We start from the raw sequence: 22,630 nt of genomic DNA, 5'->3' as shown, positions 1-22,630 counted from the left end.
CACCACTGGGTGTCACCAAGCACCAGCAGCTGCTCGAGGTTTTACACCAGCATGGCCCTTTGTCCTTCCCTTCTCCATCCAGAGACAAGCCCCCACTATTGCCTGAACACCTTGGTCCTACCTTGAGGTCCCATCTCACCCGTGCCAAGCCCCTAGAGAAGAGATAGAGCCGTGTACCCTCATCCCTTCCCCTCAGCTTGCCTGGTGGTCTACAGCTTCCCCACAGAAAGCACTTGCTCCTCCATAACCCTGTGGGGAAACTGAGGCACGAAGCTATGATGGTCACACCAAGCTTGCAGTGGGCAGACCTTGTCTGGCACTACCTACCTCCCCCACCCCCTACCCTCCCCAGGGCATCATCCCCTCCCACACCAGGACATCCATCCCCCAGCATGGTGTCATGGCTCAGCTGTGAGGGAGAGTGGCTGTGGTGACCTGTGGTCTCTGCACAACACGATTTGGGGGTCCTTGTCAGGGAGGAAGACAGCAATGGTGGCTGCAGCCATCTCAGGGGTGCCTGACCCTCCCCAGGGACCCCTTCCCCTCCCCCGGGGTCCTTGCTCCTCCCTGGGGCTGGGATGTGTGGGTAGCACCACCCCAGTGACTATGTACAGCCTACAAATAAGGACCACCTCCCGTGGGAGGGGGGAGCGCGTGTGTCTGTGTGTGTGTGTGTGCGTGGATGTATATATATATATATTTATTTATAGATATTTTTAATATTAAAAGGGGGGAAAAATAGACCACTGTGCTAGCAAAGTCCCTGATGATGGTTTCATGTATGCCCATAGGTCTCTGGCTGGTGATTCCGGCGGTTTCGAGGCTTCTTCTGGTCCTGCTGCTCCTTGGCTTTGAGGCCAGCCAGCGGCTGTGGGGGGCTGGCAGCCGTGTGCCGCCAGTAGCCCTGGCAGTACTGATCCAGGAGTCCCATTTCGGGCTGGGTGAGGAGCTGCAGCAGGTCCTGGTAGCGGGGAGTGGGGGCACCCGGCAGGCCAGGGGGCGTCTCCGCCTGGACCAGCACGGCGTGAACGGCGCGGCTGCTGAGGACGCGGAGCTGCACCTTGGTCACCGTGTGCTTGAAGTTGTTCTCGGTGGCGGTGCAGGAGTAGAGGCCGCTGTCGCTGAGCTGGAGGGCACGCAGCAGCAAGCCCTGCTCCGTGCGCAGCACCCGGCCCTCCACCCGCAGCTGGGGGAGAGAGGGGGCACGGCTCAGTTGGCGCCCAGCACCCCTGGCACCCCCGGAGCAGTGCCCTGCCCTACCTCTTTCCGCCGGTCGCTGTTGTCCTTCTGCAGCAGCCACTTGATGCTGGCCTGGGGCGAGCGGGGCTGGCACTCCAGGAAGGCTGTGCTGCCCTCCACCCCGTACTGTACGGCCTCCACAGTATTCTTGTTAGCTGCAGGGGCGGCCATGGGCAGCCAGGTCATTCCCACCCCACTGCACTTCCCCCCTGCCCACTCTGTCTACAAGGGTAGGTGTCCATTCATCCATCCATCCATGCATTTATCCCTCTATCCACCCATTCAAATCTGTTGAACCTCCTTCCCAACACAGCTATCCATCCGTCCATCCATCCATCTTCCATCCCCAGAGTATCCATCTATCCATCTAAGTTCATCCTACTCCCCAATGTATCCACCCATACATCCATCCAAGAACTGACCCATTCATCTATGCTTGTTCTCATCCCCAATGTATCCACTCATCCATGTTCATCTTCCTCTCTAATACAACTACCCACTCACCATCCATCCACCCACTCATACATCTATCTTCCCATACATCCACCCACAAAACCATCAACCCACCAAGGAATCCCCGTGTGCCCAACTCCAGCCCTGTGCCCTCAGCCTCCCCTCCCGGCTGCCCCACGCTGCAAGGCCTTGCCCCAGACCCCACTCACCATTGGAGTTGTAGCCCCGGCACTGCCGGATGGGGTTGCCGTGCCGGACGTCCTGCCGCCGGCTCCGCCTGTGGGGAGGTGAGAGGTGAGAGGGGGAGCCTGCGGCAGGGGGGTCCCTCCCTGCCCCTCTCCCTGCCCCACCCTGCACCTCTTGGAGGAGGCGGAGTAGCGGGTGCAGGCGCTGCCATCCCAGGCACAGTAGGGATCCCGGGCGAGGCAGCAGTCAGCACAGGCCTCCCCGTACACGTCACAGCGGTGCAGGGCCAGGTGGGTCACGCCTACAGCCGAGGACACATACAGCTGTTGCTGTTGGGGACAAAGAGGACAGGGTGAGATACTGCCCCATCCCCACTGCATTAGGGCCCCTGTGAACCTCCTGCTCCAGTGCTGTGGTGATGCTGGGCCCGGGATGGGATCCGCCCACCCAGTCCCCTGCCATGTGCTATGACTCACCCTCTTGGAGGAGATGGTCATCGTCTTGATGGGTGCTGGCACCTGGACGAAAGTAGAAATAAAGAAGATGGAGGCATAACTGCTTGGACTGATGCTACAGCCCTGGGATGGGCACCCCAAACCCCCCACAGGCAGCTGGAGCAGGCAAGGGCAGATGTGAGTGGGCATCAGGCAGGAGGACCAAAGCCTGGAGTCCCTCCAGAGCTGGCCAAGAGGTGGCTGGTGTCCCAAGAGAGCTGCTGATGTCTCAAGAGGCTGGCTGTTGTCCCAAGGGGTTGGTCGGCTGGGTCACAAACACTCAGCAGAGGGTGGAGGACATGCCAGCCCTTACCTTGAACACTTCAATCTCCTCCAGCATGAGCTCCTCTGTCTCCATGTCATCCCGGGGAAGCACAATGACCTTCTGCACAGTGCCCCGATCTGCAAGACACCATAGTGCCCAGGTGCTCAGTGCTACCCCTGGACACCCATGCCCTCCCTGTCTGTGAAGGGGATCCCTGCTGGGGCTGTGGGAAGAAAGGATCCCCCAGGCCCATCCCCATCTCTCTCCTGCTGTGGCAGGTAGTTATGTCTGGGGTAGTGTGCCAGCTTAGGTAACCACCTCTGTCTAGAGAGTGCCACCAGAGTGCCAGGGAGTGCCCAGAGCAGCACGGGGACGTGCATCAGGACAAGAGAAGGACCAGGATGGATCATGGGGGCTCTGGGATGCACATTAAGAGCAGAGGAAGCCCTGGCCTGGATGCTAGTGCCTCAGGATGGGCACTGATGTCTGGGAAGGACAGGGCTGGATGTCACTGCCTCTGGGATGGGCAACTGGGCAGGAAAGGCACAAGGCTGGATGATGACAGACTGAGCATGGGCCATAGGAAGCACATTGGATGAGTGCTAGGAAAGGATAAGGCTGTATGATGAGGCCCCTGGAACAGGCACCAGGAGAGGGGGAGGACCAGGCTGCATGGTAGAATCCCTAGGGTAGGAACAATCATGCTGGATCACTTGCTTCAGGGATAGGAGCTGGGCTAAGGGGAGGATCCAGCAGGACAGTAGGGTCTGTGGAATGGTATCGGGACAGGGGAAGAACAGTCTGGAGCCTTGAGGAGGGGTAGGGTTCTCCGGGGGGCAGTCTCAGCCCCTCACCCCACTCTAGCGGTGGAGGGCACCGTGCTCTGGCCAGCCCTGGTGGTGCCCGTGCCCTCCGGGGCCGCGCCGGAGCATGCTGCGTTCCCCGCGGTGCGCGGCGTGGGTACCTGTGCCCAGGAAAAGCACCTCATAGCGCCCGTCTGCCGCGTCCACCTGGTCCACGGCCACGGTGGTGAAGCGGTAGTTGACATTGGTGCGCACCACCAGCGGCCGGCGGTGCGTGGGGTACACGGCGTGGTACATCAGCGGGTGCGCGCGCATGAAGTTGATCACCTCGTCGGGGTAGTCCTTGGTTGACTTCATGGATGGGGTGAAGGTCCCCCCAGGGCACTGTGGCACAAATGTCAGCAGTGCTCGGTGAGTTGGTACCCGGGCGCAGGTCTGAGGGGGCCGGCTGCCTGGCAGGCACTGGCTCACCTCCCCGTGGTGCCCAGAGGTACTTACAGTGCCTGGGCGGGGGTAGGGCATTTTTCCTGTGTAGGGCATCCACTGGTAGTTGGGTCCCTCCTTGTGGGCAAAGGGCCCGTTGAAGACCATGCGGATGTCAGCCATCGAGTAGACACACACAGCAGAGCCCTTGAAGACCGACCTGGGGGGAAGGACCTGCTGCCACCCTTTGTCAAGGCATTGCCAGGACACCCACTCAGCTGAGACCCCCTCATCTCCTGCACTGTGCCAGGAGGGTCAGCACTCACCCCGAAGCAGAGAACACAGCGTAGATAACAGGGTTCTTGGTGTCCTGAGTCTGCTGGATGAAGACGTCCTCTTGGGACAGAAAGATGGAGGCGTCACCATAGGGAAGGTGGGCAGGGACACCAGGGTACAGGCAGAGCAGTTACCCATGGAAGAGCAAGAGGCAGGGGGCAGCAGGGGTGTCCCCAGCTCTGCTCAGTGTGCTCCCCAAGCCTCCAGGGGTAGAGAAGGCTCCCATCCCTTTCCTCTCACACTCACGGAGCTCATCGAAGTGCGTTTCAATTCCATCGGGTCCCGGCACAGAGCAGACGAGCCGGGCCTTCAGGAAGGTGCTCCACTTGTTCACAAGGCAGCAGTGGCCCCCGTCGTCATTCTGCAACGGTGAGACCCCTGTGCTCAGCCCTGCCTGCCCCCCTGCCCACCTCCCTGCCTGTCCTTTGCTACACCTACCAGGCAGATGCGCCCGATGCGGGAATAGACCCCAGGACTCAGTGGGGCATCAGCAGACTTCTCTCGAAAGAAGAAGTAGAGCTTGTCATCATTCCTCTCGCTGCTGTCAGGGATGAGCTGGGCACGGACAAAGGCTGGGTCTGGAATCACACAGCACAGCATGGCACCATCAGCCCAGTGGCACCCCTGCTCCATGCCATAACAGGATGCTGAGCATCCCTCTGCTGCAGCATCGCCCCACTCCAGGAAAAACACCGCTGTGGTCAGAGGGTGAGAGCTACATCTGAGGAACTGGGTGTCTCTTGAGATCTCTAGTGCACCAGGAGAGGCTTGAAGCATCCCTGGGGTCCTTGGGAGCATTCCACAGTTGAAGAGATACACCAGCTCTACAAGCAAGGTGGTGGGAACCAGTCTTCCCCCCAGGAAGGAACCACACAGCATGGAAGCTTCTCAGGAAGCTTTTCCCTGCCATCCATCAGCCTGTGCCCAGCCTGCGCTGACAGCTCCCCCTCTTCGGGTTACCACCCCGCTGGCTCCCCGGCCAGGCAGGATCCTCCCATCTGCTCTGCTCTGTTTACTCAGCTGCTGCCCCGCAGGCAGGGGTGCTCCAAGGGGGGCAGAATGAATGTTCGGGGTCACCGGCTGCAGGCGACACGGTTGACGTCTCAGCACTGCAGAAACCCATGCACTGACACCAGCAGAGCCAGCCCCATCTCTCACCAGTCTGCTCCCACTGCCCAGCAAAGCTCCAAACATGTCTGTCACTGCCCCACACAGCTATCCCTGCTCTTGTGCCTTCACATCCATCGATCCATCCATCCATCCATCCATGATCAATTCATACATCATCCATCCATCTATCCATCATCAATTCATCCATCCATCATCAATCCATCCATCCACACATTTTCTGTCCATCCATTCACCTATCTGTCAGCTGTCAACCATCCATCATCCACCCACCCATCCACCTGCCCATGCTGGCTGCTGTCTCTGTTCTGGCAGAAGGATGCAGTACCACATGACAGGTCTCATCTCTAGGGCTGGAGCTGTGAGGTCCCCTGGGCCAGTGACACCTGAACTCACCATTGAGCCAGCGGGAATTGTACTGGTCTGTCCTCATGGCTGTCTGCTTGCCCATGGTGCGGAAGATGGCTGCGTCCGTGCCCATGAAGTCGATGTAGACACCAGCATAAAGTTCCTCATCTGCAGAGGGCAGAGGTCAGCCAGGAATCCCCACCTCATCCCATCCACCCACCTTCTGCAACTGCCAGCCCCAGACCTGGCCAGTAGCCACCAGGCAACCAAGAGCCACTGCCTAAAGAACTCTGGAAGTTGGCACTGGTCTGTAACCACGATCCTCATCTCCGCTGGGCCAGGTGCCTGGCCAGCTGAAGCTGGCAGGGGTGGCAGAGCAGGAACCCTGCTCCTGATGGGAGCAGTTGTTCCATCCTCCCTGCATATGCCCTCTGCCCAGCGCAGGAAGCACTGACACCAGGGAGCCACAGGACTCACTTATTAATGCAGAGACGGTGTCTACTTTGGGGTCGTAGGAACACTTTCCCTTGCCTGACTCCAGCTTGTCTGGCTCCAGGTAGAAGATATAATCCTGGAGAAGGAAGCAAATAGAGCAGCTGGTTAGATTTTCACCCCTCCATTCACATGACAGCTCCCAAAGCCCACCAGGAGAGGCAGCTTCCTCCAGGATGGTGCACAGCAGCGAGGACAGATGTGGATGGACCACACAAGGGGTCTGTCTGCAGGTCTCCTGAGAAGATGAAGCTCCTGCGAGCGACTCCTCCAAAGATGCTGGATGCTTCTTCATGCCCTCCACCACTTGGAGACTTGGCTGAGCCATCAGGCTGAAGTTGGGCATCCATCCCCCAGGTCTGGGAAAAATCCCCTCTGACTGCCTCTTCAATCCAGCTGGCTGTGCTGCACATTGCCGCTTGCCCAGCAAGGTCACGCAGTTCCAGGAGCTTCAGCAGGCAGGGTTTGGCCTGCAGCACAGCTCGGCACAGCTTGGCACAGCTCAGCTGCTGGACCCACTGTACTTCTCTCACCAGGGGCCATTTTCCAGTGCTTTTCTTCACACAGTGAGATGCTGTGTCTGCTCTGTGGGATGTCTCCCCACTGTCACTTCTGCTTTCACCGTGGCCATCCCTGGCACCATCACACGTCCCCAGCCAGGAGTGAGACCCACACTGCTTCTGGAGACACATTCAAAATCCTCTGCCAGTGCTGGCTGGAGACACACAGGGACAGGCTGGCCCAGCCAGGTCACTCCTCACCCTGGCATAGGGACCACATTCAGCTGAGATGAAGCAGCAGCATCCATGGGGAGCCTGGGCATGGGGGAGACCTTAAGCAACCAAATCTGGCAGATGCCCACTGGTCCTGTGCCCCTGTGCCCTGGCTTTGGCACATGGGTGATGGACATGGTGACAGCCACCCTCCATTGAGAGGCCAGCAGGGTCCTGCTGGAGCCCTGGCTCTGGGACGAACACAAAGGGGTGAGGGGCTGGAATCTCACCGTGGACATCTCCCACTGGAGGGTTTGCTCACACCAGCTCCTCCTGGGGCACCCAGGCCCAGAGATGAGCATGTTTCATCATCCACACCACTGCACTGCACAGTCTGTGCCACCATCACCATCACAAACGCCTCAGCCCAACGCTGGCCCCACTCCTGAAGTGGGCAAACGCCTCACATGGACAACCTCTGTCTCTCCAGCATAGCCCTGGCACTGGCTCCATCATCTCACCCTTCTGGTCAGGCAACACAGGAGCCATTGTGGCGCTGGTGCTGCTGATTGGCTAACGCACCTCAAAATACACCAGAGCTGCCAGGAAGCACGGGCTAGCAGCCCCCAGGAGCTTCTGCTAGGACTCACACCCTTTCCCCAAAAGGAAGAGAGGAACTGCAGTGACCTGAGGAGGCTAAAATGGCAATGGCATTTTCCCAGCTGGCACTGGGGAATTGGCAGCAGGAGCTGCCTGCAGTTGGGGAGATGCTCACTGCCAAGCATCACCCTTGGCCTTCGAGCACCCGAGGAGCTGGGGGAGCCCCAGGCTGCACTGGGGTGCCCATGTCCCCCATGCTCCCCAGCCCATGCACTGACCCATGTTAGTCCGGAGGGGAGAGGCTCGGGGGTGACACTGTCAGGGTGGGCTGCACACAGGGGTATTCCCAGAAGCCGAGGATTCTGTCACCTCCCTGAGTGCACTTGCTTGCCAGGATGACACAAGCCCCTCTTGGGGCAAGGTGAAGCAGCTTCTCAGTAATGTTTCTGTAGGCCCTACCCAAACACCTCTTCTGCACATCACTTCAGCGTCCTCCCCTGAATCATCCCAAGTGGCTCTGCCGGCACACGGTCCCACTTCCAAGGGACACAGCAAGCCTGGAGTCAGGCAAAGTCATGGTGGGTGAAGAGCCACCATCCCTGACAGTGTCCCCCACAGGGGGGATCCTACATGGACTAGGAGGAAGGAGTTAGTGAGAGAAGGAAAGCCGACGCCAGGCCGGTGGCCGGGAGGTGCTGTGCTGGGAGGGAAGGGGATGGCGGGGATGCCCATGGCACGGGGCGCCCGGCCCAGGGGTCGGAAGCATGCCAGTGGGATGAAGGAGCCCGCGGCTCCGGTGTGCCCCTGCGGACAGGTGGGCACGGCTGCGGCGGGCTCCCAGACCGGTTCCCACCTTGCTTTGTGCTGGTCTCGGGCTGAGGGGGCTGTCGGTGGCTCTGCTTTCCCGGCCTCCCGGCTGGCTCGGCGGAAACCCCTGGGGAAAAGGAGCAGGGCAGAGAGTTAGCGCCAGCAGGGGAAGGACCCCCCAGGGCAGGGGTGAGCAGGGGACCCTAAGAGCTGGGGTGATGGATGCCCATCGAGCAGTAGCACTGCTGTCCCCCTGGGCTCTTTGATGCTCCAAGCTGGGCTGGCCTCCAGCAGGAGCTTCTCCAGGATGGATCCTGCTCTCTCCCACAGAACTGGGGTGCCCTAGCATGGGGTAGGAGAGAGTGGAGAGATGGCTGCCCACAGCCAGCCAGGCTGGGCTCACCCATGGTGGCTCAAAAATGGCACCTGCCACCTCGTACCTCCTGCACCGATGTGTAATGCCTCAGACCAAAGCTATTAGCACCATGGGGTCACCGGAACACTTCCACACTGCCACTAACTCTGCTGCACAACCAGTGCTGTCCTCAATTGCACTAGCACCCCATGTCCTCCTCATATGCTGCCACGCCCCAGTTCAGTCCCAATCCAATCCCAATTTGGAATGGTCTGAGAAGCATCCACCTCTCTCAGTGCCCATGCCTGGCTTGGGGGTTCTGAGGCAGATGCCTGTCCTTCACATCCAGCGCCGTGATCCTCCCTTAGTTCAGGCTCGTGACTCCCTCTCCAACCTCAGGAGAAGACACAGCCTGGGACCTGTCACTCCAGCGTAGAGGGGACAGACACCTCACAGGGCTTGGGATCCCTGGAATGCTGCTACTTGCAGAGACTGGCTCTCTCCCAAGGCTGTCCTGAAAATGCTCCTGTGTCTGCCACACATCCCGGCGGGTGGCATGCAGCTTTGATACCACCCTCTCACTGCACGTTGTGGTCCTTGGTGCCGGGTGACATCTATCGGGGGATGTTCCTGACGTGGCCACACATGATGGTACAATCCCTGCACAGTTCTCCATGTGCAGCACCGGTGCTGGCATCCTTGGAATCTACGGTGAGAGGCTCAGCAGCCTGGCAGCAAGCAGCAAGCTGGGTTGACACATCCCTTGTCCCAGTGGAGATCCAGCAGTGGATGCAGCCAGTAGGGTGAGAGGGCACATTGTGTGGAAGCTGACACTAGAGTACAGCCAAGTTCCAGCGTGAAGAGAAGTCCTTGGTCTGTGGAGATGGCTTGGCCCCGCTCAGCAGCACAACACTGTTAGCCATGGTCACCCCCAGCCTTGCCCACAACCTTCAGCCCCCAACCTCCCCCACCAGCCAGCAGAGCTGAGCCAAGCCCCCACCCCGCTGCAGCCCCTGGTGGCTGTGCCAGCACCACTGTGCCAGACAGCAGCTCAGCACCGCCATCCTTCCCGCCCCTCACCTGCGCTTTGCGCCCGCGGTTGACAAAGGCACAGATGGGGTTGTAGGCGCCAGTGCCACACACGTAGAGGTGTGTCCGGTTCCAGGGCTGGATCAGGCGGATGAAGTTGCCGCACTCTCCCTGGGAAGCAGAGGAGAACGTGTCAACCCAAGCACGGGGGCTATGGATTGCGGTGGGGCCATGTTGGTGTGGGCATGGGATGGAACAGGTCATTGGATGGCATGTGGCATGGGACAGCATGGATCAGGGGCTGGCATGGGCCACAAGCCGGCAAGCTGGAGGGCCCAGCCATGGCTGGTAGGAGGAAGCAGCATAGGGAGCTTGACCTCCTACTTGCCCAGAAATCTCTCTAGGACCTGCCTGGCTGGAACAGAATTGGTGACCGGACACTGCCCTGCAGTGCCACCCCATCTTGACACAGGTGTACATGCTAGGGGATGGCTTTTCCAGAGTAGGATACAGGGACATGAATCCCACTCCAGTGCCAGGCACCAGCCCCCCTCCACTACCAGAAGGGGGTTCACAGTGGTTACTCACATTGCTGTTCTTGCCTGACAGGATGCACTCCTCGATCCTCTGCTGGGACGCGGGCCAATGGATCTGTGGGAACACCAACCCAGGGGAGACCAGGACTCCCACCTGGCCCCACCACTTTCCCACCAGCACCAGTTATGCCCATTGAGCTCTTGACCTGGCACATGAAATGTCCCCAAAGTGCTCAATTACTCCCTTCCACCTGCTCCCCCCTGCCCTGCGCTAGCAGCTTACGATGAGGGGCTCGCGGTTGATGTCGTGCAGGTCCAGCGAGAGGACGTAGTCCTTGCTGCCCACATACATGCGGTCGTGGTCCTCGTCCTTCAGCAGGATGCGGTAGTCACTGGAGTTGAGGAGGAAGTTGAAAAAGTGTGCTGTGCCCGTCGCCTTCAGCTCTACAGGGGGAAAGGGGAAGGTGTCAGTACTCCATGGACACCCATCTTTGCTATTGCCATCCCTGAGGCCATGCCTGGGCCCAGCTGGAGGACACCCCATGAGAAGAGGTGCCCACTCTCCACTCCATGAGCACCATGATACTGCCACCTCAATGAAGGACAAGGGACAATGACAGAGAGGCTCATGGCCAGTTGGGACAACCAACAGTGGCCAGAAGAGAAATCATCAAAGAGATCTCCTGGGTTCAGGAGATCCAGCACCCCACAGCAGGGAGTGGAGGTTGCCATTGATGGGGCAGAAGGCCGGGGCTCTCTGCCACCCCAGCCTAGAGACCACAGCTCCTAAAACTTCCAGCATCATTGCCCTCCTGCACTGTGACCCCATGCTCCAGCCAAGCCTCTGGCTCCTAGGATGGGAGAGCTGGGACCCCAAGGAACCAGCTCCAGGGGAGGTGATGAGCCTCTCCCCCACCCAGCACACCCCATCCCCCCTTGGAAAGTTATTTTTAGCCTAAGTGTGGGAGCAAGGAGTGAAAGAGGATAATGAGGGTCATGAATATTCACAAGTGCAATGAGGCAGCCAGATGGAAGGCAGAAGTGCTGCAGATGATGTGGGCCAGTGCCAAGAACCACACAGCAGGGACCAGGGCATGATTAAGACAGAGCATCCTGCCCCAACAGGATACAGTCTGCCCTGGAGGCCACCTCTTAGGAGATGCCACTCTTTGGAGGTGCCACTCCTCTTGGAGGTGTCACCCCCTTTGGAGACCACCCCCAAATATCAAATGTCACCTCCATGGGATGACATCTGCCCTGGATGCTACCCCTTTGGATATCACTCCAAACCATCAGATGCCATCCCCGTGGGACATCATCTTCCCTATATGCTTCCTTTTGGAGGTGCTGCTCTCTTAGGATGCCATCAACAGCCTTTGGATGCCACCTCCATGTGATGCCATCAGCCTCTGAAGCCAACCCTTTTGGAGATGCCACTCTTTTTAAAAGATATCACCCTCTTTAGATTCCACAAACAATCATCAGATGCCATCCTCAGCCGCTGGTTGTCATCCTCATGGGATGCCATCTGCCCCAGATGCCATAACCTTCCGTGTTGTCATCCTCTTTGGTTGCCACCAACAGCCACCAGGTGCCAACATCCATGATACACTGATCCAGGCAGCGCCCTCCATGCAGAGGGGTGCCCCGTGCAGGCACCGGGAGCAGCTCTGGGGATCCCCCTTCCTGGTGAGGGGTGGAACAGGGTCCCGCAGGTCAGGCAGCATCACACTGGCTTCCAGGCAGTGCCGGGCAGGGCTCCCGCAACCAGCTTCCATCCCCAGTGGGAGCCAAGTGCCCTCAGATCTCCCTGACCTCCCGGCTGCACAAGGGACTGCAATGTCCCACAGGTGTCCCCAGGGTCCCTTCCCAGGCAGGGCAGCCCCTCTGTCCCACGGCTGGCAGCGGTGCTCCCCGGTGCTGCAGTGGGGCACCTGCACAGAGCTGGAGCCGCTCAGCCGTGGCAGTGAGGGCAGTGCACACACACCGTGTAGGAACCCGTCGGAGCCGGCTGCGGGAAACGGAGTCACGGGATGAGACATGAACCTCTCCCAGCTCGGGGCCTGCCTGTCTGCCAGGGCTGGATGGACAGCATGAGCATGGTGGGCATGTGCAGGGGCTGGAATTTGGGCTGCAGGCAGGGGGGCCACGGCAGAGGTGCAGTGGAACAGTGCCAAGGATAGGGAGCCAGGGAACCACCCACAGCAGACTCCTCCTCCTGCCTGGCCCATCTGGGCTCCAGATGCTCCCTGTTGCTGGTGCTGGCTCACATGCCACCCATGGCGTCCCCAGCCTGTCCTGTAGCAGTCCCTGACTGTGCCACACTGGGTCTGGTCCCTGCCTGCTGGATGTCCTGAAGCTGCCCCACCGGCCCATACACTGTGTGTGTACAGGTGTGTCCCCCACACTCTGTGTGTGCTGGTGCCTCCCTCAGAGCGATGCTGGTGGTGGTGGGGACCACAGCTCGGGAGCCAGGAAAGGGCAGGGTGGCTCTGGCAGTGAGGGACACAGGCAGAGCAGAACAGCTTGTCCCCAGCTGCCAGTGATGGAACTGCATTCCCAGGTTTCCCACTCAGGACACAGACACCTGGAGCAGAGACAGGCATGGCAATTAAACTGGACAGGAGCACCCATGGCAGGACAGCCCCTCATCTGCCACCCCTGCCCAGCCTGAGGGTGCCACCACCAACAGTCCCGGGATTCTGGAACACCAGGACACTTGGTGGTGGAGGATTCCATGTCAGTGACAGCCCCAAATATCCCACATCCCTTAGGATGGGTGTCTCCAGGGCTTGGCAGGGGATAGGCCCAGTAGCACAAAGGGCCTTGGCCCCCCACCGGAGGCTCTGTTCAACCCCCCACGGCCCAGCGATCAGAGGGGGCACTCCCAAAGCAGGGCGGTGACGGAGCCGCTGCCCCGGAACGCCCTTTCCAAAGACGATGGCGGGGCGGGCAAGACCCTGCCACAACCTCTGACCTCCCAAACCTCCATCGCACTGCCTAATCCCCCGGTGTCACTGTGTCCCCAGACCCGCCCCCGGCAGCCACGGGGTGCCCTTGGGGATGCAGTGGGGCAGAGGCCCCGGCCGGGCTGGAGAAGCCGGCTCATTAGCCGATGCGCCCCAACGAGCATATTCCCTCCTGCTTCGCCATTGCCAATCCCGGCACCGGCAGAGCTTCTCCGCCTGGCCGGGAGCCTAATCCTATTTTAATTGCCGAGCACCGGAGCCAGGAGCCGCTCGGCATCACAGCCAGGGTGGCCTCCCCGGGGACCGGCCCCTCACAACATTCCGCGGAGCCCCCCCGAGCCGCCCGGGACTCGCCTGCCCGGATTCGTTCTGTGTCCTCGGGCGCAGAGCTGTAATTACCCTGCGCCCTCGGGTGATGCCGGCGGCCAGGAGCCCCAGGGCTGGCAACAAGGCGTGATGCGATGCTCTGCCCGCGGCACCACCGCCCGACTGCGTGCTCTGCAAAGCCAAATTCCCTCTGCAATGCCAATTGCGGGCTGCATTAGCAGCTCCAGCAGCTGCCCACCATTGCTGGCTGTCACCACTGGCCCTCATCGGGCAGGGGTGAGTGGTCCTTATCCATCACCCACTGGCACGGAGACCAGTGCTGATATCCAAAGTAAAAGGGAGATTTTGGGGGTTCTCGATAAACCGAGCACCCCGAGGGACTCCCCACCCCAGCCCCCCAAATCCTCCCGACGCCCGCCCCCCAAAACATCACCGGGGCACCAGCATGAAGAGTTAACGCCATTACGACCCGAGCGGGTCACCTCCCCAGGTGCATCATCACTGCATTCCCCAAAACCAATTACAGGCGCTCTCACCTAATTAGATTCTAATTATGGGCTTGTAGCGCATTCAACATAATTAGCATGTAAATTACACAGCGTGTTTATATTCAATAACCGCACTCCCCCCCCCCCCCCCCCCAGCCCCCCTCCCCGCCGCTGGCGGAGCCAGCGCCTTTCGGGAGCCCTTTCTTTGCATGGGGAAGAATGAATTCACTTTAAATGCCGATGGAGAAGCCCAGCACCGATCCCAAGGGAGCCTGGCACAGCAGGGATAAATCCCATCTCCATCCAGCAGCGTTTTATCCCACAAATTTAGAAGCGTGCCCCAAATTTTGATTATGTTCCCTACTAATTTTTTCCCTAGTCGAAATTTGAGATGCAGCTTTTTGGGTACGCGTCAGAGGGGAAGGATAGGGAGCAATGCCGCGAGAGGGATAGGGGGCTGGATGTGTCCCCTCTCGTGGTTAAAGCATTTGTTGTTATTGGGGCTGATCAAAGAGCTGGGTGGGTCGTCCGATGAAAGCAGAATTGCTTATTTGTTTGAGCGTCACTCCGCTACCCCTTGATGGCTTATTTATGATGTAATTAAGCTAATTACATATAATAAGAGAGTTTCCGTGGCCCCCAGCCAAACTCTTTTCCCATTTAACCGATTCACAGGTGGGAGGAAACCGAAGCTGCCTTGCAGGGGCTCGGGAGATGAAATGACTCCCGTTCCCGCCTGCTGCCTTCCACCCTCGCTCATCTCCAGCCCCCCGGAGCATCGCTCCGTGCCGGCACCCGCGGCAGAGGACAGACAGGTGCTGGAGCCGCCGGGGGCAAATCCCTCGGCATGAAAGAGGGGCCGGCCGGGTGCTCCCCGCAGCCATCGCAGCCCGGCCGATTGGGCACAAGCCAAAAAAGAATTAAAAAAAAAAAAAAAAAAAGAAAAGAAAAAAAAGAAAAGAAACCCCACGTTTTTTCAGCAGAAACCGCTGATTCATCCCCGGGCCCGCCTGCCCCAAACGCTGGTGTGTGTCGGTGCTCCCCGACAACAGTGCTGGCAGGGGGGACCCTGTCCCCACTGAGCATCACTCTGCAGTGGTAACCAGGCTCTTGGCTGGGCCAGGGGATGCTCCAGCAGCATGAAATCCCCTTCAGGAAAAAGCTTGGCTTCAGAAAAAAAGACTTTAATCACCCTAAAAGCAAAGTGCTGAGCTGAAGTGCCCCAACCCACTGCTCTTTGGGCTTTTTGTTTAATATTTGGACATTATTTCTTTCCGCAGCCCAAGGGGAGGGCATGGTGCCGGGTGGAAACTGCGGCTGCTCCAGGCCCTTTGCTCTGTGCCCAAACAGCACTGGGGTGGGGAGAACACCCGTGCCAGGACCCCAGGAAGGGCCACGCTGTTCCATAAGGAGCATTGTTAATTTAAGGGATAACTAGCTTATTAGCTATAGGCTTGGGGAGGCTGAAATTGCACAGGGTTTTTTTGGCGGGGGAGGGTTTAAGGAGCTTATGGAGCTTCGCAGCCGGAGCCAGGGAGCTCAGCCCCAGCAGCAGCCGGTCCCAGCGGGTGGAGTGGCCCTGCCGCAGCCCCCCACTGTCCCAGCCAAGGAAATCCTCTTAGGGGTCACAGGGTTCAGCCCCATGTCCCCGCCCCTTAGGGCACGGGAAAGGAGGGGACTGTGGCATCCCCCTGACCTTTACGGGGTCTGAGGAGCAGCATGGAGCACTCACACCACGGTGGGGACCAACAGTGCCAGTGTCCCCAGCACTGGCTCTCCCTAAGCCCTTGGCCCTGCTCGCACTCCCCTGTTTATCCCATCCTGCTGTTGCCAAGCAGTGCCCACAGCTGCAGCAGCTTAGGAGGGCGCCTGGGTGGCCCCCAGGACATGGTCCCCTGTCCGGGCTCCTCTCCAGCCATCTGCCACCCCCTGCCCCAGATCAAGTGTGCTGGTATCTCCTGGCCACCGGCAGAGATGCCAGTGGCGTGGGAGGGGAAACTGAGGCACAAGGCAGGCGGGAGCGAGGCCGCACAGGGGGCTGGCAGTGGAGCCCAGAGGAGACTCCATGCTCAATTCATTCTTTTTAAAGTAATTTTTTTCCCCCTGCAGGAACTGCCCTGCCTCTCACCCTGCCCCTCCCAGCCAGGGCTGCCCCTGGCTGGAGCTCAGCCACAGCTTTTCCGAGAGGTGCCAGCAGGGTTGTTCCCCTCGCTGCAGGGAGCGGCTCCTGTTTGGAAGCCCCACGGAGAGCCCTGACCTCGAGGGCTTCCCGCCATGATGCGGGGCAAGAGCCCACCCTTCCTTCCCCCATGCTTTTCCCACGCTGGACAAGGAGCAGGACATGGAGGGATGAATCACCATCATCATCATCACCTCCTGCATCCTCGTGGGGAATGGGCCAACCTCTCTGGTGCCCGAGCCCCTGGCCCGGAGGAAGGCCCAGAGCAGAGGGGGCCGCAGGATGTGTACAGCAGTGTGGGGAGTGAGTGAATTGTTAGCACAGAGATGATTAAAAATATCCACCCTATTTCTGGCCAGCACTGGGCTGGGATCTGGGAAGAGCTGTTGGCAAAAGGGAGCTGTGCCGGAGCCGCTCCCAGCACTGTTCTTTCCATGCTGGTCACCTTCCTCCTGCTGACACACGGACAGGAAAGCCTTGAGAGGAGGACACACGTAAAGAGACCACAGGGGTGACGGGATGGGGGGAGGACTGACCCTGGCCGGCCCATCACCCTGCACCAGGACACAGGAGCTCAGTTCCCACCCCTTTCCTATCACTTGAGTATTTTATAGATGTATTTTTTTTAATGCACTCAGAGACGCCGGGGCTCCGAAGAGGATGACGCAGGCCCCGGGGAGCTGCAACAAACCTCTGGCGCACGATAACAAGCAAAGGCAAACAAACCCAGAGACGCTCCCGCGGCTGGCAGGGCTCCAGGCAGCGCGGCCGCCCAGGCAAGGCGCCGGGGGACACACTTTGGGGACATGGTGGCTCCTTCCCTAGCACCCTGGCCACAAGGCGACTTTGATCCCAGTCCTGGCATTGGGACGGTTTAGCCCTCTGGATGCTGTGGTAGAGACCCGCACCCCAACCCCAGAAGCTGTGGCTGCACAAGCGGCCACCTGGTCCCCTGTGGCACCACAGCCACCCCTGACAGCAGACCCCAGCCAAACTCATCACACCAATGCCCCCAGACCCATCACACCCAACCCCACTGTCTGCAGCTGCATTGGGAGATTTGGAGCTGGGCATTTGGGTGTCATCCCTGCCTCTCCAGGCAACAGAAGGGGCTGGACCATCCACAAAGTGCCACTGTCACTGTCACACTATCATGTCAGTATCTCATGATTCTATGGCTTGAGGGAGGCTGCACGCAGATGATGAACTCAGGAAGCTGCTCACCAGCAGTTTGGTGTGTGGCTCCCAGCTGGCCCTCGAGGAAGACCCTTGGAAAATTCTCCCCCACTGCCACCCTTTTCAGAGTACAGACAGGAAAGAGGCAAGTGGCACCTCTTCCCAACCCCAATGTGCTTGGATCTAGCACACTGCTGGCATTTCTTCTCTGTGTGCCAGTGCAAATCAGCCCTTCTCCCACCACAGATCCTCCCTCTTAGGCAGCAAGGGCAGGTGCCAGACCACCTCTGGCAGGAGGGAGAAGGACTGGAGATCCTGAGCAGCCAAGAACCATTGCTCCAACCAGCTGAGGCCAAAAAAAAAAAAAAACCAAAAAAAAACCAGCTCCAAACCAGCCCCTAACCTGTGGCACAGCAAGGTTTACCATGCTTATCCAGAATTAGTCTCACTCCTGGAGCACACCACAGCAGTGGGTACCAGGTCGAGCTGGGACCTTGCTGGAGTCTCCCCTCCCCACAGCTGTGAGGAAGAGGTGTTTTAAGCCAAGGTGGGGAAGCATCTGCACAGCAGCTCAAGTGTCCCAGCAGCCCCCAAAACCCTCCAGAAAGGCTGTTCGGAGAGGAAAGTGGTGCCTGCCTCCAGGGAGGAACTTGCTCACTGCTTTCCAGCCTGGACTTGTCCCCAGACTCCTCATACCAGCCATTTTTTCTGTCAAGACCAGCCTGTAACACCCATGGCTATTGCTGCTTCACCGCGTTTGCTGTCAGCCCCCCTGCCCCTCCTGCCCGGCTCTGCTGTGCTCACCATCAGTTCGGCCACCACCTCCTTGGGCTCACAGGTTCAGCAGGTGACCAGAGGGCAAAGGCACAGTGGGACAGCAAAGGAGGGGCACAGGCAACACAGTCCCAGCTCTCCCACAGACCCCAAGGGGAGGCAGACGTGAGACTCCTCATGTCTGTCACCTCCTGACACACATCCAAGCAGGCAAGCCCCCAGCAGGAACAATTTCCGTTCCACTTCTCAAGGTTTGCAGCCCTGGGACCTGCCTCATCAGCCCCAGCCTGCCCTGCTCAGCAGCCTCAGAACAGGAGCTCAAGACAAACCCCTCCACCAATGTGCACCCCAAAGCTCCTAGAGTGGCTGGGTGGGCTAAGCAGCCCCGGTATGAAAGGGTTAAGCCCCTTCCCCCCACCCAGCACCCTCCCCTCCTGCCTCTCCCGGCTCCCTGCCAGCTCCCAGGCGTTAATACCAGCTGGGGGGGTTGGGGCGGCGTCAAGCTGCTGTCTGGAATCGGGGTGCTGCCGGGGGGCTTCCCGCACCTCAGTACCCAGCTTTGCCAGATGGAGGGAGCCACCCACCCACAACAGGAAGAGTACTGGGGGGACTAGGCAGGCTACCAGCCCCCCAAGACTGCGTGTGCTGGTGCAGACTGGGAGCTCAGCCACACCTGAAAATGGTTCCCCATGGAAATTTCTGAGGGTGCAGATTGCTGCTGCCCCCCAAGTGAGGAGGAGGAGAAGGAGCGTGTACTGGGGTGCCTATGGTTCCCTCCATCTTGTGGTCCCACCCTGCCCCCCACTCCAACAACCAGGCTCTTACCTTTGAAGGAGAGCTGGACCCTGGGGGTAGCGAAGCCGTGGTCCTTGGGATGGGCAGCCCGCCAGCCCAGAGTCAGCAGGGTGGCCCAAAGGAGGACACTGACCACGGGCATGGTGGGCACGCGCCTGGGCGCCGAGCTTGAGGGGAGTCTGGGGAGCCGAGCCTGCCAAGGAGGGCACACGTGGGAGGGATGTCAGTTCACTGCACCCACCACTCCCCCGAGGGGTACAAGCCCCACAGCCTGCTCTCCATCACCCGCTGGCACGCAGCATCCTCCGGGGAGGACTGGAAGCGAGCCCCGGGAGGCTGAACTCCGCTCCGCAGACCGCGGGGCGGGGGCCACAAATCGGGGGGCCACAGCCTCACCTCCTTGGTGAGCAGGCAGGGCGAGGCAAGCACAGCGAGAACTGTTGCAGCACCCTCCTCCACCCTGGCTGGCAAGCCTTGGCCAGGTGAGGAGCATCCCTCCATCCCTCCTCACACCCCCACTGGGCTGGCTCCCCCTGCCCTGGCACCCAAAGGGGTCCCACTCCCAGCCCTTGCCTCCCCACCTCTCCTCCCAGCCCCCAGCAAAGCCACAGCAAGCAGAGCTGGGATCAAATCTTTCCAACATGAAGGAAATCTGGACTTCATTATTCCAAGAACGTACAAAAAAAAAAAAAAAAAAAAAAAAAAAAAGGATTTTTTTTTTCATAAATAAAAGAGGAAGAAAAAGAAGAGGGAAAGAAAAAAAGCCCTGCCTGTGTGCCAGGCAGCTGGACTCCCTGGGGCTCCAGCACTGAGCGGAGTCCGCCAAGCTGCCTCCAGCAAGCCACACACGCACCCCGGCACGGCACGGTGCACAGTGCCCCCCGCGCACCCCACCGCCCCTCCTAGACATCCATCCCCTGGGTCAGGCCCCTCTCCCAAGGCAGCACCTTCCTGGGGGTCTCCAGGGCACTTCAGGCAGGAGTTGGGAGGAGGCTCACGGTGGGAAGCCCCTCGTGTCCCCAGGGAGTTGCATGCCTAGGTGGGATGCACCGTGTCACAGTACCCGGGTGGGCTCAGGCATGTGGGGAGTGTCCAGCCAGCCCAGCCAAAGGGGGTCAGCGCTGTGGGAACAGGGGTCCCCACCATGACACCCCCATGAAGCCATGCCCTCCAAGGCTCTGCCAGCTGCCACCACAGCCCCAGAGGGGACAGGCACACCCAAAGAAGCTAGATGGATGGCTGGGAACCATTTGGGGCACCCCAGAAAGAGATGCTGAGCTGCAAGGGGGGCAATCCCACACCCTGTCTGGGTGGTCTGGCTGGCCTCTCCTGCAGTGCACAGCACCCACACTGCCAGCCCCAGCCCCAAGCAGGGCAAGGGCAGCAGCACTGTCACCAGCAGCAGGGCAAGACCCCCAGTGTGGCAGCACTGCTGTTCCCTGGGGCTGCGTAATTTTTTTCTCTCTCTTGCCTTTGGGGTCAGTAAATATTTTAATTTGCTTCTCTGCCCCTGAGCACACCCAGCTCTGCTCCATTGTACTGGTATTCGGTCCCTTTTCAGGCTGCCTTCCCCCTTCTCCCACCCATTCCCAGGCTCTGCCTTTCCCATCAGCGCCAGGCCGGGACAGCCTGCACCCCCAATTCCTCCACCAGCCAAAACTCCAGTTGGTTGCAGTTAAATAACCCCCCTCCATCCAAACCTTCCCCCCCTCCCCGGCAGCTTTAGGAAATAATTCTGGCAAATCCTACTATTGCATTTGGATGGAGCGGCGTACGCGTCAGAGACAGGGAGCGAGATGGCAAACAAAGGAAAAGAGGGAGAGGAGGGGAGCGCAGCAAGCGCAGGGCGAGGAGAGGGGAAAGGGCCGGCGGTGAGTGGGGGGCACCCAGACCCGGCTGGGAAAGGCAAATTCCAAGGAAGCAAAACGGGAAACGGGCCACTGGAGTGCACCTTGGCCAGGAAATCTCCATTTCCAGGGTCATCTGCACTCCGGGAAAACTGAGAACTCCAGGGGAGAGCGGCCACATTCCTGCCCTCCAGCCCCCGGGCTGTCTGCGCTTGGAGGGGTTTTTTTAGCAATTAAAGTTTGGCCATTGCTTGTGCTGCAGCAGGAAGATCAAAATCCCACTCGGCTTTATCCCCCCTTCCCCAGGCTGGTCAACCCAGCGCCGCGGAGCCCAAGCAATTAGGCAAAGGTTTTCTCGTCTGGAACAGGGGCTCCTTTTGGGGATCGAACCCCCAAAGAGGGCTGTGGGGATGCCTCGGGAGTACCCCGGGAGGACTCAGGGGTAGGGCTGCCCGTACGCCTGCTCCCCGTGGCCTCGGGAGAGAGCAGGAAACATTTTGGGAGGGAAAAGCAATAGAGGCAGGATAGGCAGTGGGAGGGGAGCCTGGCCCACCTCCGGCCACGGCGCGCGATGCCATCAGTGGGAAGGGGGGAAAAATGGGGGAAAAAAAATAACATAACATAGTACAATAACGCAAAATGTCCAGCGCGGCCTCGCGCACCCGGGAAATAACTTTGCACAACTTTGCGCTCTGGTACGCCTGGCCTGTCCCCAGGGAGCGCCGGCTGTCCCTGCGCCCCCCGCCCGGGCGTCCTCCGCGCAGCCCCAGCCCGCCGGGGCGCGGGGTCCTGCCGGGGCTCGGCGTCCCCTCGGGGCTCGGCGTCCCACCGGGGCGGGCTCCGGCAGCCCGCTCTAGGGTGTCGGGCGTTCTCCGGCGTGTGTGTCCCCCTGTACCCGCTCGCCGCCGACCCCTGCCGCAACCCCCATGCCCCGGGAGCTCCCTACCAGCCCCGTCCCCTGCGACAGTCCCCCCGCCCCAAGCGGGACCGGGGCGCGCTTGCCCAGCCGCGGCTCCCGGGAGCAGGGGGACCGGCGGTGTCCCCCACCTCGGTATAAGCCCGCTGCGAGGCGGGGAGCCGGGGTCCCCAGCGCACCCGGTGCCGCCAGCAGCTCGCGGATAGGGTCCCAGCACCGCACCGCCGGCACCAGCCCAAGCCCCACCTGCCCAGTTCACCGGCAAGTTGCGGCGCGGGGGACCCACACGCGCGAGTTCCGAGAGGCGGAAAGTTTTCCCGGGGCGCCCCCCGCGCCGGGCATCCGCTCCGCCGCCCGCCGCCGCTCTTACCTCCGCGGGGGTCCCGGCGGCAGCCGGGCGGTGAGGAGGGCGGCGGGGCTCAGCGCCGCGCCGGGGTCCCGCGGCCCCCCGCCATCTCTCGGCCGCGACTGCAGCCGCGGCCCCGGCCCGTGAGCGCCGGGCGGGGCGGGGCGGGCACCGGGCGGGGCCCGGCCCCCACTGGGCCCCGTCGCGGGCCCGCCGCGGGGGGCGTCGTTTGCATAGGCACGCCCCGGACACGCCCACCGCCCCGGGCCGCAGGTTCGAGCCCTGGCGCCGCCCCCGCCGCTCACCTCCTGCTCCGGCCCTTTGTTGCGGGGTGCAGGCGGTGCCCCGCCGCGCCGTGCCAGCCCGCCGGTGGCTCGCCGCACCTCCGCAGCCCGCCACCCTCCCACCGGTCCCGGGAAGGAGGCGGATAAATAAGTGCCGTCTCTTCTTTGTCTGCCGCGGCGGGGGGCGGCCCGGGGCGGTGGGGTCTGCGGGGAGCCGAGCCCCGGCGAGTCGGCGGCTTTGTGAGAGCTCCGGCTCCGCTGAGAAACCGAAACCGTCTCCCAGACACGACATCTCCAAATGCTGGGAGTGAGGCGCCGTCCC

General features: G+C 60.5%; 1 protein-coding gene across 2 annotated transcripts; it reads right to left on the bottom strand.

Moving 5' to 3' along the window:
- Window positions 1-699: 699 nt before the first annotated feature.
- On the bottom strand, window positions 700-22,207 carry SEMA3F (semaphorin 3F). Of its 2 annotated transcripts, XM_063411514.1 has the most exons (19): window positions 22,049-22,207; window positions 18,946-19,108; window positions 10,491-10,651; window positions 10,260-10,322; window positions 9,723-9,842; window positions 8,334-8,414; window positions 6,153-6,246; window positions 5,724-5,843; window positions 4,638-4,777; window positions 4,446-4,560; window positions 4,190-4,259; window positions 3,939-4,083; window positions 3,602-3,824; window positions 2,686-2,774; window positions 2,355-2,396; window positions 2,050-2,207; window positions 1,902-1,969; window positions 1,261-1,394; window positions 700-1,186 (listed from the first exon to the last, which is right to left on the bottom strand). In XM_063411514.1, the coding sequence occupies exons 2-19, from the start codon at window positions 19,055-19,057 to the stop codon at window positions 776-778; spliced, it is 2,346 nt and encodes a 781-aa protein (XP_063267584.1). In that variant the 5' UTR covers window positions 19,058-19,108; window positions 22,049-22,207; the 3' UTR covers window positions 700-775. The 2 variants fall into 2 exon arrangements, with proteins under 2 accessions (XP_063267584.1, XP_063267585.1); XM_063411515.1 differs by lacking the exon at window positions 8,334-8,414.
- Window positions 22,208-22,630: the final 423 nt, after the last annotated feature.

Source organism: Prinia subflava, chromosome 14 (assembly GCF_021018805.1).
Source record: "Prinia subflava isolate CZ2003 ecotype Zambia chromosome 14, Cam_Psub_1.2, whole genome shotgun sequence".
NCBI lineage: Eukaryota > Metazoa > Chordata > Aves > Passeriformes > Cisticolidae > Prinia > Prinia subflava.
Note: the sequence above shows the minus strand (reverse complement) of the source record. Positions and strands in the feature narration are given on the sequence as shown.

What these genes read in the sequence shown, in the direction of transcription:
- SEMA3F (XM_063411514.1), bottom strand. Translation starts at nt 19,057, where the DNA reads ATGCCCGTGGTCAGTGTCCTCCTTTGGGCCACCCTGCTGACTCTGGGC. An exon ending in CGAGACCAGCACAAAGCAAG is followed by an intron (nt 6,247 to 8,333) that starts GTGGGAACCGGT and finishes TTCCTTCTCCAG; the next exon opens with GATTATATCTTCTACCTGGA. An exon ending in GCTGTGTTCTCTGCTTCGGG is followed by an intron (nt 4,084 to 4,189) that starts GTGAGTGCTGAC and finishes CCTTCCCCCCAG; the next exon opens with GTCGGTCTTCAAGGGCTCTG.